At 43.7% G+C, this 17,944-nt stretch overlaps 1 protein-coding gene across 2 annotated transcripts in view; it reads right to left on the bottom strand.

The window, feature by feature from the left end:
* The window catches only part of LOC144730046 (SLIT-ROBO Rho GTPase-activating protein 1-like), an 83,847-nt gene that overhangs the window by 11,364 nt on the left and 54,539 nt on the right, over positions 1-17,944 (bottom strand). The window contains exons 9-16 of one of the 2 annotated variants that reach the window (XM_078610551.1): positions 17,049-17,249; positions 14,576-14,660; positions 14,383-14,410; positions 13,796-13,898; positions 10,333-10,393; positions 8,831-8,908; positions 4,173-4,307; positions 1,265-1,370 (exon numbers count right to left, since the gene is read on the bottom strand). In XM_078610551.1, coding sequence (XP_078466677.1) covers positions 1,265-1,370; positions 4,173-4,307; positions 8,831-8,908; positions 10,333-10,393; positions 13,796-13,898; positions 14,383-14,410; positions 14,576-14,660; positions 17,049-17,249 — 797 coding nt within the window. Of the gene's footprint in view, positions 1-1,264; positions 1,371-4,172; positions 4,308-8,830; positions 8,909-10,332; positions 10,394-13,400; positions 13,432-13,795; positions 13,899-14,382; positions 14,411-14,575; positions 14,661-17,048; positions 17,250-17,944 lie in introns of both variants that reach the window. The other variant, XM_078610550.1, reaches the window with a different exon arrangement.

The following is a 17,944-nucleotide window of genomic DNA, read 5'->3' on the forward strand; positions in this document are numbered from 1 at the left end:
GTGATATGGAATAAGTCACTACGACATGTAGCGCTGGCAGCTGGCAAAAAGCTCAGCTGCCATGCCAACCCTGTCCGCCAGAGGTGAGGGCGTAGACGGGAGGAAGGGATGTGGGGAGAAGGGGACGGAGGGGGTACGGGAGAAGCCCGGGAACCTTCTAGGGGGTTCTAGAAGGGGGGCGGAGGAGCCAAGGAGGTGCGAGGCTGCGCTGGGGGGGTATAAGGGGGACCCCGGGGAGGACCTCGGGGCCGTGGTTGGAGTAGACCCCTGAAGCCCGTCAAGTCCCGTCAAGTCTTCGTCATCGGCAAGATCGTCTTTCCCTAGTCTCAGCGTTGTGGGTCAGGCAGCCGTTGCTGTCCTGAACTTACTGTAAGTATTCTCAGTGCCGGCAAAGGCTATCAATAAACAGAGTGCCTCCTAATATAGTGTCTCTCCAGTCTGTCACTACACCTGCATAAAAGAACATATTAAGATATGGAGATAACTCTTAAAAGGTCTGCACAGATAAGTGACAAACCTACTTGATATGATGTCGCCTAGAGGCACCACAACCTCACCGTCCTCGAGGCGACTACCTCGCACACAATCTCCACGCGATCCACACAAACACGACCTACAAAGAGTGACGGATAACTGGCACGCACTACTGTGCATCATTGCTTTCTCAACAGGGTGAAGAATGGGCCGGATGGCTCAGGAATTCACTGAGAATCTGAGATCGAATCCTGGCAGAGGCATGTCATTTAATCACGTTCTCAAGTGTAGCGAGTTGATGGTCTCAGCCGAATTACCAATGACTACACGAAGGTCCTCCATCACATTAAATTTGGCTCTCTTAGCTTTTCATTTCACGTGCATGATTCCAGCTGTGAGACTTACAGCTCCGAATGTAAATTTCTTGTCTCATGACGCGATGCCGATTTTACAAATAAAATGCAACTTTGGAAAAAATTACGGGGAAAATAGAAAAAAACAGGCAGGTGTGTGTGTGTGTACACAACAACGAGCGGAGCGCCGGGTGGCTAAAACACAGCAAGCTGGCACAATCGGTGGCACAGGTGGTGCATCTGCCAGTCATCCCAGTCAACCCATGGCACCTGGGGGTCTGTCCCAGGACCTCCTGCTAGCGGGCGTTCGACACTTGACGTGGCCTTAAAGTTGCGCAGAGCCTGGCACAAGCTCTGTGATGACGTCCCCGCCATTTCGTGGCGAATGGCGGTCGTTGTTGTTGTTGTGCGTGCAGTCGCAGAGCTGCTCTACTCACTGGTTGAGAAATGCGAAGAGGTATCTCATGACCACGACGACGGGAGGCGGCAGGGTCTGAATGACTTTGCGGATCCCGGCAGCTCGCTCCGACGAGCTTTCGATTTCTGCAGTCGGCAAAGCGACAACGCAATCGTCAAATTACACTGTGAAACGTGCAGCTTGGCGGAATGAGCGCTGCATCACAAGTACAATGCTGATTTATACAGCGGTTGCATACCACCGCATCTCAACACGCTGTCCAAAAACGGTTGGGCATTTTCATTTTAGAGAGAAAACAGGGGTATGTTCAACTTCTTTCGCACCGTACGTAGCCAACCATGCTAATCGGAGGTGTTGGGGGGGGGGGTCAGTTATAGGGACAGGAAAAATGGAAGGGTTTGAGCCTGGACTTGAACAGCGCAGGGAGATAGCGATGTTGGGGACAGGGGAAGGCAGTTGCAGAAAATGGGGACAGAAGCAGAATGACAAATAACTGACACACATGCCACACAAACTGGTATTGAAATTTACCTGATGCCACTGATTCAGAGTGACCTTGAACGATTTCTCTGCCTATGAGACTTCCAAAGTAAGCTATGAACATCACTGGGTAACTGTGGGAAGTCAAGCCACTAACACACATGCCAAGTGTTTCGGGAATGTCTTCTGGTTTGCATAATTATGTTAAGTTACCAAGTGATATGTATTATAAAATGCAATGGAAAAACGTTGCAGGTCACTTGTTACACACTGGAATGAGTTTGCTGTTTTTCTACACCCATTTAAATGCAGGTCTCCATAAAAAAGAGACATCTGGTGTCAATTGGCCCTTAATTGGTCACAAAAAAGGTCATCTATCACTATCCCATAACAAAAACTACGGTAAACAATTAAATAAAACTGATAAAATGATGCATTATTTCAAGGAAATAACACAAACCAGAGGAGGTTTCACTATGTGTTCCAAGTTAACGTTGTTGTTGTATGCAATGTTAGGATATAAGAGAACAAACAATCCTGTAAACAGATTTGAGAATTAAAACAAACTGGCAGTGCTTCCAAATGGCTGTCACACTGCATTACCATTGCTATTAGAAGCCAGCTTACAATGGTTAAAACTACGGCACTCTTTTGCATAAGCCAGTCAGCATCGCTTAAGGGCCAATTAATTTGCCCCCGGCAATAGAATTAATAAACTTTACAATGGAGGACCATCAATCGAGAGCGACACAGGGCTGTATGATAAGTTGGCGACGATATGTGCAGGGTGGATTTGGGTGAGGAATTGCCAACAGGGACAGAATGACACAGAGATAAGGGGGGCTTCCCTTCAACTCCACAGGGCCCATTTGCAACACCAGCCCAGCAATTTAATTCAACCCCGAATAACAGTTATAAATTGTTCATCACCGACTCTCAAGGCAAATTTCAGGAGGGTCCTGATTGGAATGTTTGGCCAATTCTGCTTTGAGCATTTAATCTAAATTGCCTGGAGAGAAAACACGTCCACAGATTGGGACAACACTCAATCTTGTCATATATGATGCAACAAACTAACTTGACGTCACGCCTCTTGCAGGCACCTCACTGCCCTGCAGGTGCCTATCTCGCACACGTAACCTAATCGCCATTCACCAACGCTGCCTCCCGGTTGCTGGATTAGGGGTGTGCACAATTGTTCTCCACGCTGCATCGTTCACTAATTCCCCCAATCAAATAATCCAGAATGCACCGGATCTCATCATATCCTAGAAGCTAAGCAGGTTTCAGCCTGGCTAAAGCTTGGAAAGGCGACCACAGTACATGTTATATGCCGCGAAGCTACGTTGTGGACAGTAGAGGGCAGTACAGCAAGATCCATAATTGTAATGTATTTCGACACTCCCATGTCTATATCTGACTGCCTTCACTAACAGGCATTGGTAATTGTGGCCAAGTATGGTGATATAACCTCCACAACCCCGCAAAACACAGACAGGCCCTCATCCAGCAGTGGATTGACAAAAATGGCTGTACACATGTACACACAGCTAAAATAGAATCGAAAAAAACCCAGCGCTGCTTCTTTATGATTGATGTAATGTACAAAACTACAGATTTATCCCAATAATAATAATCAGTGGTAAAAGCAGGTGAGTGTTTAAAAACCAAAAATAACCATCATTCAGATACTCTTTGGTTCTTTCGGTAAAGTCACGGAGGTATAAAATAAAATAATTTATTTTGAAATAAAAGAATTTATTATCAAATAAAATAATTTCTTTTAAAATAAAATAATTTATTTATGGATCCCTGCAGTCACGAAAACTTCAAATCTACATCATTCAGATGTCAGTCCTTGTGCTAGGTAATATGGATATGCCAAGCTCAGGCTCATAAAACCTCTTGTCCTTTGTGTCATTTGCCATTTATCGTTCCGTTGCACATATTACCACTATCACAACCTTACTCTAACCTTGCTGTGTTAATGGCTTCGTGTGAGAGTTATTGACTTTCTGGTGGCGTCTGCGGGAAGCAGATTGACCGATTGCAATGATGTTATGGGATTGCATGAGACGTCCATGCTCATTACGGTCTCCTGCTAAAAACAAAGCAAATTCCACCCAAAATAATTCAAGGCCACTGCTACTCTTTAGACAGATACAAAATCATATTTTTAAAGATGCTAAAAAAACTTGTGGGCCTTGTGTGCAGCCAACTTGCAGGTTTGGCGATTTTCTGTGCGGGTGACTTACTGTCCGGTTTGACGGGTTGACGGTGATTAATGCGACTCGCAGAGGCGGTTGACTCACTGTGCGGGCGACTCGCAAGAGTAGGGCGACGGGCGTGTGCGATTCGTGCGATTAACTCCGTGTGGACGAGTCACATACGTGGCCGAGTCATGGGTGGTTCATCGCGTGGGTGCGTTAATTGCCAGGGTCACGTACGGACGCAGGAGATGAGGTCGTGGAACTTCTCCTTCGGGAAAAGCGGCGTCTTCATGCCGCGGAAGTAGAGCTTGAGCACCCCGGCAACGGAGTTGATGTCGCGACTGCTCTGCTCATCCTCCAATGGATCGTCTCCTGCAAAGGCAACAGAATACGGCTCGCGGAGCTACGTACGCCGAGCCTCGGGTTCCCACCCAGCCCCTTCCCCACCCTCCCCACCCAGCCCCTCCCTCCCCACCCTCCCACTTTTGGATGCACGACGGACGGACAGAATAATCCCTGTGGGCTGGTGTAAGGAGGTTACTACCAGTATCACGTATCCCTTTGGTCCCCTTCTGGCCCCCGCCCTTATCCTATGCAGGTCACGTGCCCTATTGGGTTCACCTAGACCAGGGGTCGGCAACCTGCGGCTCCGGAGCCGCATGCGGCTCTTTTGAACCTTGACCGCGGCTCCGGGGCGGATGCTAGCGAGGGGAGGAGGCGCACTGTGACACCTGCTCTGGCGTTGCCGCTGCTGACAGGTCGCCGCTCCGCTCCACACTGCCCGCCCGGTGACAGGCAATAACGTTGCCGTTGCTTTGTCACATGTTTGGAAGAAGTAAAAACCTTCCTGGGCAGCAAAGAGCTCACCTTTGCTGAGCTGGAACAGCCAGAGTGGCTGGAAAAATTACATTTTATGGTAGACATGACAGCACATCTAAACACGCTAAATACAACCCTTCAGGGGAAAGGAGGCACAGCCCTGCACATGCTGGAGGAGGTTTTGGCATTCGAGCGCAAGTTGACAGTGTTTGTCAAAGATTTACAGAGAGGTACACTGTCTCACTTTCCCTCTTTGAGAGAGTTCAAACAAAGTCATGATACGATAAATTTGGAATATTTCAAGTCTGCAATCACCACAATGCAAAGTTCGTTTGGGAAACGATTCTGTGAGTTCAGAGGAAAAAACGACATTATCCTTCCCTGTCACTCCCCTGGCGATCGATCCATCCCTATTGAATATGACTGCATTTGCAGGTGTAAGTCAACCTGATCTTGAGATGGAACTGGCCGATATAGCCGACAAAGATATATGGGTGTCCAAGTTCAAATGCTTGACCGCTACTCTTGAGGATGTTGCCCGTCAGAAGGCCATTCTGGCTCAGAATCATAAATGGAGTGATATTGAAAACCTTCCCAAACAGGACAAACTTGTATTCGAAACATGGAATGCCATCCCCAACACTTATATAAACATGAAAAAGTATGCATTTGGAGTCCTGTCGATCTTCGGCTCCACATATGTATGTGAGCAGGTCTTCTCCAACATGAACTATATTAAAAACAAACATCGATCACGCCTCACAGATGACAGCTTGCAAGCCTGTGTGAAAATGAAGGTGACGTCTTACAGCCCTGATGTGCAGACACTGTGCACTGAGGTTCAGGAGCAAAAATCCCATTAACCAGGTAATTTAGCTATTAATTTGCAAAAATATATTTTACATTGTTAAGTGAAAAAGTCCTTTTTTTATTCAGATTGACAGCTGACTGCACGATCCTGTATATAGCAATAAGGTAAGAAACAATATATGCAGTGTTATATTTGTTTTAAATGTTGCAATGGTTTTGCGGCTCCCAGTTTATTTTTTCCTTCGGAAACGGGTCCAAGTGGCTCTTTATGTCTTAAAGGTTGCAGACCCCTGACCTAGACTGTCACGTGTGCCATACTTACTCTGGTGACAGAGAGAGGCTCTAAGACGCACAGTTACACTCTTCTCTCAGTAGCTGGCGCAACGCCATAGGGACTCAATATACGTTGCTAGAAAGGCACTGACTGCCAATAATTACGAAACTGTGAACCGGAATGCATTTATCATAACTAGAGCTAGGGCAATTGCTCATGTTAATTGACTCCAAGTAGACATTCAACTGTGGGAATTGAGGTATATGAGTAATTAATGTGTCACATCATGAGAGTGTCACGTGGGGCATACATAATTTTTTCCCATCTCTAATAATCGCCATCATCAAGTAGCAACAACAGAATAATAATCCTTGGGTTATGACCAAATCACAATGAATGTGCCCCATGACCAGATATGGGAAGTGAAGCAGAGTTCAGCCTGGTTAAGTACTTTGGAAGGAACACCAGGTTTTGTAGGGTTAAGCTGCAAAGTGGCCAAGAAATCTGTGTGAAGCTTTGAGTGTTACTCAATATTTATGCATGTATGCTGAACTTCTTTCGCACTGTATGTAGCCAACCGTGTGTGGTAAGCTTATTCTGAGCACTCAAGTTCTCCCACACATGTCTAGCACTCACGGATGAAATGGCCAAACATCCCAATCCTAGACTCTCCTAAAAAAAACATCTTGAGACTCAGTGAGGCTTTCTTGGAGAGAGGGAGAACACCAGCTTTTCCCCGACCACTTATAAATGTATGGATAACTTCTTTCGAACCGTACATAGTCAAACCGTGCTAATCGGAGGTGCGGGGGAAGGACAAACTAAACACAAAAAGCAATTCTAAAGAGATTATTTTTCAATCTAGATTTTTTTTTTAATGAGGGCACTACTATTCTCCAATCATCAAACTAAGTAACCGAACGAAGCTTCTCTCTTGGCTTGTGCAGCCACGGAGCCATTCACTTGACCTCATTTGTAACACTTTACCATCTGACCGCAAATCGTTGACTGTATGAGCGTCAGCATTTTCTGCCCTCGACTGTCCCCAGCAGCACTCTCCCCGGCCCTCCCCGCCACCCCGCGGCGGTGTGGGAGGGAGAGTCGATGGAGACAAGGACCTGGAGTGAACTCAATTTTCTCTGGACCAGTGATTCGATAGATGTGGGCTTATTTGTGACCTCGCGTTTTATGGATTTGCAAGATTGATAGACGACTACTCACATATTGTAATTTTTTTTAGAGTAACATTCACTTTTAAATTTACCACCACCATAAATCGGAATCTCTGCAATGCGGATCTCTTTTTTCCCCCCCTCTCTCTCGCTCACCCTTTTCTCTTCAAAAGCTTCAGTATATTTAACATTTGCTAACGATCGTTATTTTTGTGCACGGTAACAGCACAGGAGCCACACAAACACCACCCGTGCTGATTAAACAGGACTGTCTGACTTAAGACACCCAAGGCATGACGCTTCGTTGATTTTGTGCCAATATTTTAACACTCTGAAGGTTGTAGTGCTGAATAAGTGCTCGCGTTTATGCGATGCCGACACATTTTAACAGGTTACTGTCAACACTATCTTTATAACATTCGACCAAAATGCTAATTGTGATGGAAGTAGTACAACACAAACTGCATAATGAATTAATGATTACTTGGAATTAGTGCATGAAAAAGGCATTAGTCAATGCTGGCTGCATGCCCTTATAAACAGGACGAACCTATCAAAATAGATATTGTTTTATACACCACAGCAACGTGTCAAAGTCACATTTCCAGGATTATGTTCAACCAGAAATATTCCAAGCATTGTCTTGCAGCAGGTTGGCCCAAAGACATCCTCTCCAGTGCATAAAAGGGCTTTTTAAAATCCTTTATATTAAGTTCGCTTGCTTGCTTGCGTGCTTGCTTGCTTACGACCGTGCAAATCTTTCAGTCGTTTTTTAACACACTTCCCGTGATCCAATCGAGCTGACATTTTCCCCACAGACTTGTTGTGCGTGACAATTCATTTTCGTGAAAATATTACACTGTTTAGGGAATTTTTTTAAAATATTTAATTACCAATTGCTTAATGCTGGCAGACAATCATCTGACCCATAGGTGGCAGCCATCTCAAGCCAGAGGACGAGAGGACTCTAGCCGCCACGCATATAAAGGATTTAGAGTGAAAAACTTTGGTTTTACGGGTTAATTTTTTTAATGATAAACTATTCTGACAGCTACAGGCTTAGTGCAGCCTGGAAGCGTATTATCAAATAAATACAATTACAATTCTTTATAAGGGAAACAAATAACAATGAATAACAATTGAATGATTACCAATCTATATAATTACAATAACCTCCCCCTCCTTGCCTCGAATCACTGCACCAGATTGAATTGAATTAAATGAGACGTCACCCTGAGGCTGCTCTATTTAAGACCGGAAGCAACAGGAGAGCTTCACCATTCTTGCCCGATGAAGCTGATTGTAATTATCAGCGAAACGTAAAACGCGATCTGACCCAAAAACCTATATTATGTATTGAATTCAACTCTAAACTATTTTTATTTTACCAGGTAAGGCCCACTGAGCGATGTAGCTCTTTTTTTTGGAAGCGACCTGGCCACAAATGATAGCTCCTCAAAGTAGCTTATTACCACGTGGTAATGTATTGCAAACAAATACTCTGAACGCATGTTGATTCCAAATTTGGAGGGGAAAAAATAATCTATTTGTTTCCACATCTGTATAACCTCGTACAAGTAAAAGTCTATTATCCCATCAATAGTGTGGTTTGCTGCTGGCTGGTGAGTGGGTTGGGCCTGTGCTCAGCAACTGTGATTTAATAAAAGCTGTCGCTTAATGATTTTAGCCAGCAACAGGTGAAATCCAAAATAAAGTGCATTTATCCATTTTGCAACTATTAATGCTTAGTTACAAATGTTCTGACAAAAGCATTCACAATGGATACTCGAAGTCATTTAGGATAAAATTCACGTCTTTACCGCTTTCAAATGATGCCTTTATCTCGTTCACTTCCACTTGAGAGCCGGGTACTCTGAATATCCCTTGATGCTGTAATCCTATAGGGACAAGAAGCAGAGTTAAGTGCCAAAGTGCAACTGACATGAAGCACGCAATACAACTCTTTTCTTTGAGGATGTAATGACGCATCGATTAACATTGAATTTTAAGGCGAAGAAACGTGAATTGAATAGTGTGTGCATGTAAGAATCAATGTTTTACGATTTGTATATCCTGTAATGGGTTCATGTCACCCCTGCAGCCGCTAGAGGTGCTATGATTGACCGCAAAACAAACAGAATCAATGATCGGATCAAATCCTGACCCTGAAAAAGCGATAAGTCATCAAACTGCTGGGGGGAGAGGGCAATCATTTCACCCTTAATATGCACCTCCTACACATTCCACAAAAACAAAGATCTCCCGTTTTGCCTTAACATACTTTCGTGGCAAGTACTATTTGCGCACACCTATGAAAGCCGACACTACACACAAAGGGGTGGGTGGCCCTAGTGGTGATATTTACACCGCACCAGGTACTCATTTGAGGTTGAGTCGACCTAGGGGGAGGCCCGGGATCGGTTCAGATATGTCTCAGATGTTGGCAGTGGCCCCTATACAACTACACAATGCAAAAACAAGTAAACTCTGCACACAAACACTTAGACCACACAGACGCAAGGTGAATCGCCAGGGGAATAGAGATTTAAATGTGTTACACCCCTTCTGTGTAACGTCTCTCTTGTTGCAAAAAGGCCATACCATCTACCCACTACTTAATTTTGTACACTATTGCAGGACTGCATTGTATGCGATTCAAGGTTTTCTTTAAGAGATCGTCCCTGTAATGAGGCACACCTGCAGCACTTTTTTTCCTTAGACAACACTGATGATGAGACACAAGGTAGTCGAAATGGACGTACTTTTTACGTGTTAAAAACAAATGGTGCTGAAAAGCATTGGATTGGAACCTTCAGAACGACTGACCTATAACCCAATTTATCAGTGATTTTAAATATTATAAATTATTCAGATTTCACCAAGCGAACGCGTAATAAATGTTTGTCTCCCATGCTCTGGAATGTCGAATTGTCCTTTTTTACGCCTTAAGGTCAAAGTATATTTTATTGTGGAGTAATGCCTAACAAAATTATTTTTTAAACAACTTTTGTCTCATAATTCTTGGTACTGCAGCATTAACATATTTAAAGAATGATTGTAACAAACAAAAAAACACTCAATGCAGCTTGCCATGTGCGCACTCGTACGAAAGACTACTGCGCTGTGCGTTTTCACGCTAAACGTCTGGACAATCCAGCTCACGCTCGCACCTCCGATGCAGGAAGCAGCTGCGATTGGGGGGGGGGGGTCATTTGGCAATTCACCTCTGGTAGGTTCACCTCTGCTAGGTTCACGCGCCATGATTGAATGTGCGGTGGGAGGCTGTGGTGCACGGTTTGTTGGCGATTTGAGGCCGTCATACCGTAAAGGTTAATGAAGCGGATGCAGCTTTCCACAACGATGGGGATCGCCTGGCCTGAATCCTGTAACACAGCAGGCGAGCGCGCATCCGTGCTTGCACCATTACGTCAGTTTGTGTTTAATTGGTAAATACTATTTCGATTTAAAGCTTTCGTGACTGCAGGGATTCATCTTCTTGGTTCTTTCGGTAAAGTCACGTAGAATGGAAATAATAAAATAATAAAACATAATAAAATAATTCTCACGACGTTTCGGCCACAACGCAAGCAGCCGTCCTCAGGTGAAGAAACAGGTCTGTCGAGTAGACAGGACGGCTGCTTGCGTTGTGGCCGAAACGTCGTGAGAATTATTTTATTATGTTTTTATTTGTATTATTGTATTATTTCCATTCTACGTGACTTTACCGAAAGAACCAAGAAGATGGTAAATACTACTCGATAGAGGGTGGTGGGGCAGGGGAAGTATTGGTGCTGTGGTTAGCGTGTTGCGCTGACCCTGGCGCCCAGAGTTTCGATTATTGGCCACAGCTAAAATCAGTGGCAAGTGGATAAAAAAGTGGTCCATGGCCTTCACTTCACCAACCTGCACTGATCAGCATGGTGAAGTATGGTAAAAACAAATATCCATAAACCACATTACACAGAAAAGGGCCTTAATTCATCAGTGTATTGATGAAGGGCTATAAAGTATATTAACTACTGTTATAAAAAAAATGCTACATTATCACACGTGCAAATTGATTACATATTAAATACAAATACATTTTTTTACATTAGCTCCAAGCAAATTTTGACGTTATTAAATGTATGAATAAAAAATTATACTCCCAGAATAATTAGTTATAGCATTTTTGGTGATGTATTCATATACAGAAATTAAAATCAATGCGCTACCTTTAAATCAACGATAACGTTAAATCAAGGTTAAAAGTTTGAAACAAGCCAAAAAGCATAGCAAATAAGCGCACGCGCACACAACAATTGAACAAAGAAAGCACAGACTCAAAGGCAAAACGTCTTCGCTAAATCTCGTGGCTGTCGCTGCAGATTCAACACGGCCGTTGAGACCACAGCAGCAAGCCGGCTCTCTTAAGCGCTGGCAGCTCTCCCATGCACAAGGGAAGTGTCTTATCTGCTGCCCAAGGGCGTGGTGAAACACAGGATGGATTGCAGAAGTCCCCTCTCCATTTGAGTGAGCGTAGTGTGTCCCCCTTACACGCTATCATCCCGGCTGCGGGGGAGGGGGGGGAGATGGTTCCTCATTGCAGCCAAATGATAAACACACGTAGGAATACAAAAACATGTGCAGCTGAAATGGCCGACGCTCATCAGGACTTACATGACCACTTGATGGCATTGTTCAAATATTCAGTCATTTTAATTGTAATTCATATATACAGCATGTCCGTAGAGGTATCATCCATTACCAAAGAATTATAATTCAACTAAGAATGCTCCCGATGTGGTCAAGATGTCAAAATTTAAGTGGGTTTGAGCCTGGATAGTGCTTGGAAGGGTGATCCACCATGCACACCAGGATGTACAGGCAGATGCAGCGTTCTGCTACAGAGGCCAGTGGAGCAACATCCACTTTTGAGCTGCAATTATATGCTTCCATGCTATGCTCCCCATCTTCACCCCAACTGACCAGCTTGTTGAAGTATGGTAAAATAAACCCCAAGATCCACAGAGTGGGGAGGGGCCTTAATCCAATAGTATATTGACAAATGCAGTTTGAGCTGGGTATATAAAATTATATGGTAGAATGCAGATTCCATATGAGTCTCATTCTTCAAAAAATATACATGTCGACCATGGCATTTGCGACGCACACCTTAATGAGGTACGAGAGAGTGCCAGGTTCTTTTTTCTTTTAATTTAGATTTATTTTTTCTATCTACGTGACTTTACCGAAAAAACCAAAAATATAGAGGAATCCAATGAGCTATGAAAGCTCTTTTCAACAGATGTCAGTAGGGGCGGGTCCGCAAGTTCCAACAACAAAATAATACATGTGATTTCATTTTTCTGTTATGTCTTGTTGAAGATCATTCAAGCTTTGTTTTTGGCACTTCATCTATCACATAGCCTTAACATTCATGCAGTTAAAAATTCTGCCCAATTATCATGCTTTAATAATGGATGATATTCGTGGATATCCTGTATAGAAGGTACGATAGTTTTCCACTTTAAATTGTTGGCCATGGGGCAAATTTGCTACACTTGTGCCACATCTATTATTTAGAGATTGGTTGCGTGAGTCAACGGTTACATGGAGGTTGTGTCCATGCATCTCTGCAACCTTATAGAATGAGTACCTTGCATGGCCAGAATGGAAAATGACTGTTGTTGACCATGGCATGTTGTTAAAAGCAAACGGAACACCCACTTTGTTGTCTGGGAGAGCTGTGTAGGTTTAATGGACCGTTATCACGAGCAACCGTTCACCTTCAAATGAAGCCATGGTGGATGGATTTCTAAAAATATTTGCTTTAAATACTGGGGAAGGTCCAGCCTCATTGGGCTTGTGGACACTACCAAATTGGGCACAAAAGACACATTTCTAAAGTAGAGCTGTAAACCATTACAGGGGATTTCTGAAGCTACATTTTAGATTTAATTCACATATAAAAGTATTACATTTTGCAAACAGAAACAGTCACTGTGGCAAAATTATGGAATCTGTTGACAACAATAAAATCATTGCTTTGGAGTTATTTCCAGATAAAAGTTTACTCTTAGATAAAAAAAAGTGCTAGATCAATTAGGCTACTAGGCCTTCAGAGGATTAGAGTGGAGCATTTGTGGGAGCAACGGGGGATATGCGGACCCCATGGGAAACAGAGTAGCGAGCGCAGGAAGCGACAGATGGGCTGAGTCGTCTGGCAATTATTGAATTTGCATATACAGTAATGGACCTTGAAAAAAAAGCATTTAACAAGTCTGCTCGACAAAACAAACTGCCACCATGGCCTCGATTTGGTGTGGGTGATGGTCGCTGCGGTACGGATGCACACAGAGCGTCGCAAAAAACTCCGTGCAGATAGGGGACTGCGCGGGGCGATGGTACCTGTTGCCTGGAGCGAAAACTCCGCTTCCCGCTGCAAGCCACAGGGTTAGAGCAAGACGGCAAAGCGGGACGGAGGGGGGTGGGGGAATAAAATAGACGAAATAAAAATCACGCAAGAGCTTTGTGGAGCGGGCGGCGGCGGCAGCGCGCGACCAAAGCCCCAAACGACAAGCGGCCACCAGTGCAGAGGAACTGCGAATGCTCGTGAAGCGGCAACAGATCTCGTGAGAGGTTCGCAAGGAGAGTCGAGCAGCTCCATCATCAGCAGCAGCACAACAGCGTTCATGCAGCAGCGAGTGCAGCCCAGCCGCTAGGGTTTTTTTTTATTAAGGCATATTTTTTGCACTCGGCGCCAGAAAGGAAGCATGGCGTGACCAGCACTGTCTCGGCAGTACCTGTATGTACGTTTCCAAATCACCGTTAAACAGTTTTACGTTAAACACTGAGCGCGGCCTAGGCTTCCTGAATTTCTGCACTGTGTTGGAGGCAGAAGTTGGCCTGAAAAGGTGGACAAAGGTTCAACTGTGTTTAAAAAAATTGATTAAATACATGGTGTATATATGCACACAGAATGGATGATCTGCAAGTTGAGAAAAAAATACAAGGAACTTAAATGTATAACTATAGCAAACAAAGTAGCTGAGAAATGACAAAATCCACATTTTAAAACAATCTAAGAACTATATGCAAACTATCTCATCTTTAAAATGCTTTGACTGCACAAAATACAAGATAGCCTACTTTTAGATAACATAAACTAGAGTCTATCCTTACTTATGGATTAACTTGTTCCGACTTAAAAACACAACAAACATTACACCAACTGAACATATATTGCATTAATTCCAGTCAGTAGTACATATTTAAAAGCAAAAGCACTGACAAATATTTTAAACATTATTATTTTACCAAAATGAACATGAACTGAAATTTATATGAACCAATACTCAAAAGCTGAAACTGTAAACAAACGCCACCTTACCCAGTGTTCATACATTCTGCCTTCTCACCTACAACACACACAGACACACAGGACACACAAATAGAATCACAATCTGAGCACAAGCAATAGTTAACTGCTTTACATTGAGCCCTGGGTAAAAAAAAAACGAACAACGTTCTACACTGCAAGTTCACTGCTGTCTTTAATATTATTTTTGATAGCGTAAGCTCACTTTCATCCAGTCCTTTCTGCAGTAGGTCATGCTTCGTTTGCAGCTTGTTGATGAGGCTGCTCCTGTCCATGTACTCTTTGAATTTCTAGTGGCACAGAAGAAACGAGCGTTAACGACGCTCTGGCCGTCAACAAACATGCATTTTGATTTCAAGGCCATGTGGCTCCATCACTTAGCAGTCTTAAAAATACGTGCACCGTGTGAAACCAGACCAAGCGAACACAATGAAAACAGCTATGCTCAAGTGCACTTTCAATAACCATAAGAGTTGTGTAAAAGCAAGCATTAATAATGCAAGAGAACGATGAGACAGCTGAGGCTGTCCTTTGCCGGGTGTCTAACATTTAACACAGCTATAAGAGACCATTATCGTTACAATGATGTTTAAGTAATTAAGACAGAACTTAATGCTAAAAGGGTTGGTTGACTTGCTAACAATTGAGGGCCAATTCTGCAGCGGCAATTCAGCTGCTGTAAAGTAAAGCAGCTATCAGCAACAATGTAATTATGCTTGGTTAAGTGGCCAGTAATCTGTGTTATGCTCTGGACTGAAGATAATACATTTCACAATCACTTAGGGAAACTTGAGTAAAACCAAACAGTGATGATCAGTGACGATGTATAGATGTCCTTAAGATGCCAGGGTGGTACAAAGGTCAGAGCACGAAGCTGGGTTTGACTATACATTTCAGCCACCTGCAAATGAACTTGGTTTTCAAGTGTACCACGAATGACTGCACATATAAAAAGCTATCAAATTAAATCTAGAATTGAAGTTTTGATGACTGCAGAGATCCTTATCAAATTAAGTTTGGTTCTGCACTTATTGACAAAATTCCAGCAGTGGGAATGAAAAATATTAGTTTCATAAATGTTACTCTCTCTACTATTTATCAATATACAGAAAGTCTCTCATGGTCATATCTGTGATATTATGTTCCATGAGCCATTCTAACAAAGGGTTGCAATTATCTGAGAGATCCAAATAGATGCTTTATATCGAGCAGCCCAACACTAAACGATATAACATGTTATTTTACACCTACTTTTGATGATGGTGAATGTAATAAAAGATATATATCCAGCCTTTTTTACATGTAAAAAACTGTTAATTAGGTTATTTAGCCTCTCATTACCATATTTTCCTCGGGGCATTTCATCAATTAAACCTTTAGGAAGAAATGACACAGGGAAGACGTTGGAAAAAAATACACGTGCAACGATGGTGACAGATGATGGAGCTACTGCCCGCACAATTCGCTATCCCAGGAATTCTGGGTCAAAGGTTAGACAGGTTGTGAAGTGCACAGACTACAGTTGCAGCCACGTGTGGCACAATGGCTTCGAGCGGAAATGCAATCACAATAAGGGGGTAAAGCTTCACATATACAGCAGCGAAATATGGCTGATGATATTAAATGAAACAAGCGTTGGACGGTGACATTGTATCAAGGTAGCACATTGCATTTGCTGTGTCTTAACCACATCACTCACTTTTATAGGTCAAAAACATAAAGGTGTAGCCCTGGAATTGCTCACTCATGCCACTGCTGGCCTAAGGGCCTCCACTAAATGGAGCTGTAGAGCCTCTCTCTAGAGGGTATTTTGGCCTATTCTTCTACGCTGGCCAGACATCTTGGAAGGCAGGGGATTACCCACAGTTTTACCCCACCCCACACGACCTGCCGATCTATGAAGAGAAACGATCACTCTCTTTAACAAAGGTCCATGAATGCACTGAAAGGCAGAAGGAGTAAATCTTGGAAAAGAGAATAAAACTCAAATTAGAGACATCATTTAACGTGGGAAAAATGGTATTGCTAGAACCAAAGAAGGATGAGACTGGTGATGCAATGTCAGCTCAAGGAAGTAACATGCCCGGACAGGGAAATCACCATGGAGATGGATCAATGAGGTCAGCTTGTGTGCAGGAGTGAGATGGATTGTGGCATGGAGGGATCTTGAGGGGAGGCGATGTCGTAGGTAGGCTTCCATTCAGCAGCGAAATATGGCCGATGCTACTCTTTGGTTCTTTCGGTAAAGCCACGTAGGTATAAAATAAATTAAATCACGACGTTTCGGGCGCAACACAAGCGTCCGTCATCAGGTGGGACAACCACAGCAAGAAACAAATGCTGAAGTGGGCAAAATATTTTTTGTATTTAATTTTATACCTACGTGAATTTACCGAAAGAACCGAAGAGTATGGATCCCTGCGGTCACGAAAACTTCTAATCTAGATGGCTGATGATATTAAATTAAACAAGAGTTGGACGGCGACATTGTCTCAAGGTAGCACATTCGCCACTTGTTGCAGAGGTTCACGGTTCGAATCCAGCAGCCGCCCCGATTAACAATGCAAGTGTATTACCATGTTACGACACTGTGGAAGTTGTAATTTGTATCATTATCATTACTTTTAATCATCATGCTTCACTTTTGGCCATTAACTACGCCTGCCCCTATCGCTCACAGAGAAGTAGAAGGACTCCGTCTCCTGCTGGTTGGCGCGACGCTTGGCCACGTTGTACTTGCACATGTAGGCCTCGGAGGGCGCGGGGGCGCGCAGCGACTCTGTCGACTGGCCGTGCTTGAAGGCCTCCGATACGTCGTAGTCCTCGGCCGTGAGCATGTCCATCAAGGCCTGCAGCGTGGCCTCCTGCGTCTTCTTGATCTGAGCCGATTCACACGCACAACGAGACCCAATCAATAACAAAAACAGGCACATTCTTTAGATCCAGGCAGTGGTGATCACGCCTTTTCTGGGACTTCCGGCTATAAGCGCAGCTATAGGAGGTGGCAGATTTTCTAAATCGTTGGAGTTAGCACCACTGTTGGACTTGGCACCACTGAAATGTTGGGTTACAATCCAAGGAGCACCATACGATTAGCGACAGTTTTTAAGTGTGGTGAGTTAATGGTCTCACAATGAGTCCAACAACAAAAAAACACACACACCACATACATTTTCAATCTGCATTTAATTTTGATAAATTCCAGCTATGAAGAATAAAAAAAGATGCATTTAAATGTCATTTGACAGACATTACTCTCATATAGCAAAGTGGGTGGGAAAATTGTGCCTCCAACTCTGTGGACCATGTTGTCACAAAGGGATCTCAGAGGTAGCTCTGTGAGATCTGCTTCCGTGGGCAACACTCCTCTGGAGGAATCTGAATGGATAGCAGAATCAGGATAAAATTGGAGAAAAATATATTCATTAAACCATAGGTGGGGATCGTAGATGATGCTCTATGCCACGAGTGCCGATGTACACGTGGAATACAATGACTTGGATGTGGGGTTGATGGATCACACAGAGATGCAGCCTGTGTAAAACACACAGATCTGCAGGTGAACAATGTGAAA

The sequence above is a fragment of the Lampetra planeri genome, chromosome 34 (genome assembly GCF_965212315.1).
Source record: "Lampetra planeri chromosome 34, kcLamPlan1.2.h2, whole genome shotgun sequence".
NCBI lineage: Eukaryota > Metazoa > Chordata > Hyperoartia > Petromyzontiformes > Petromyzontidae > Lampetra > Lampetra planeri.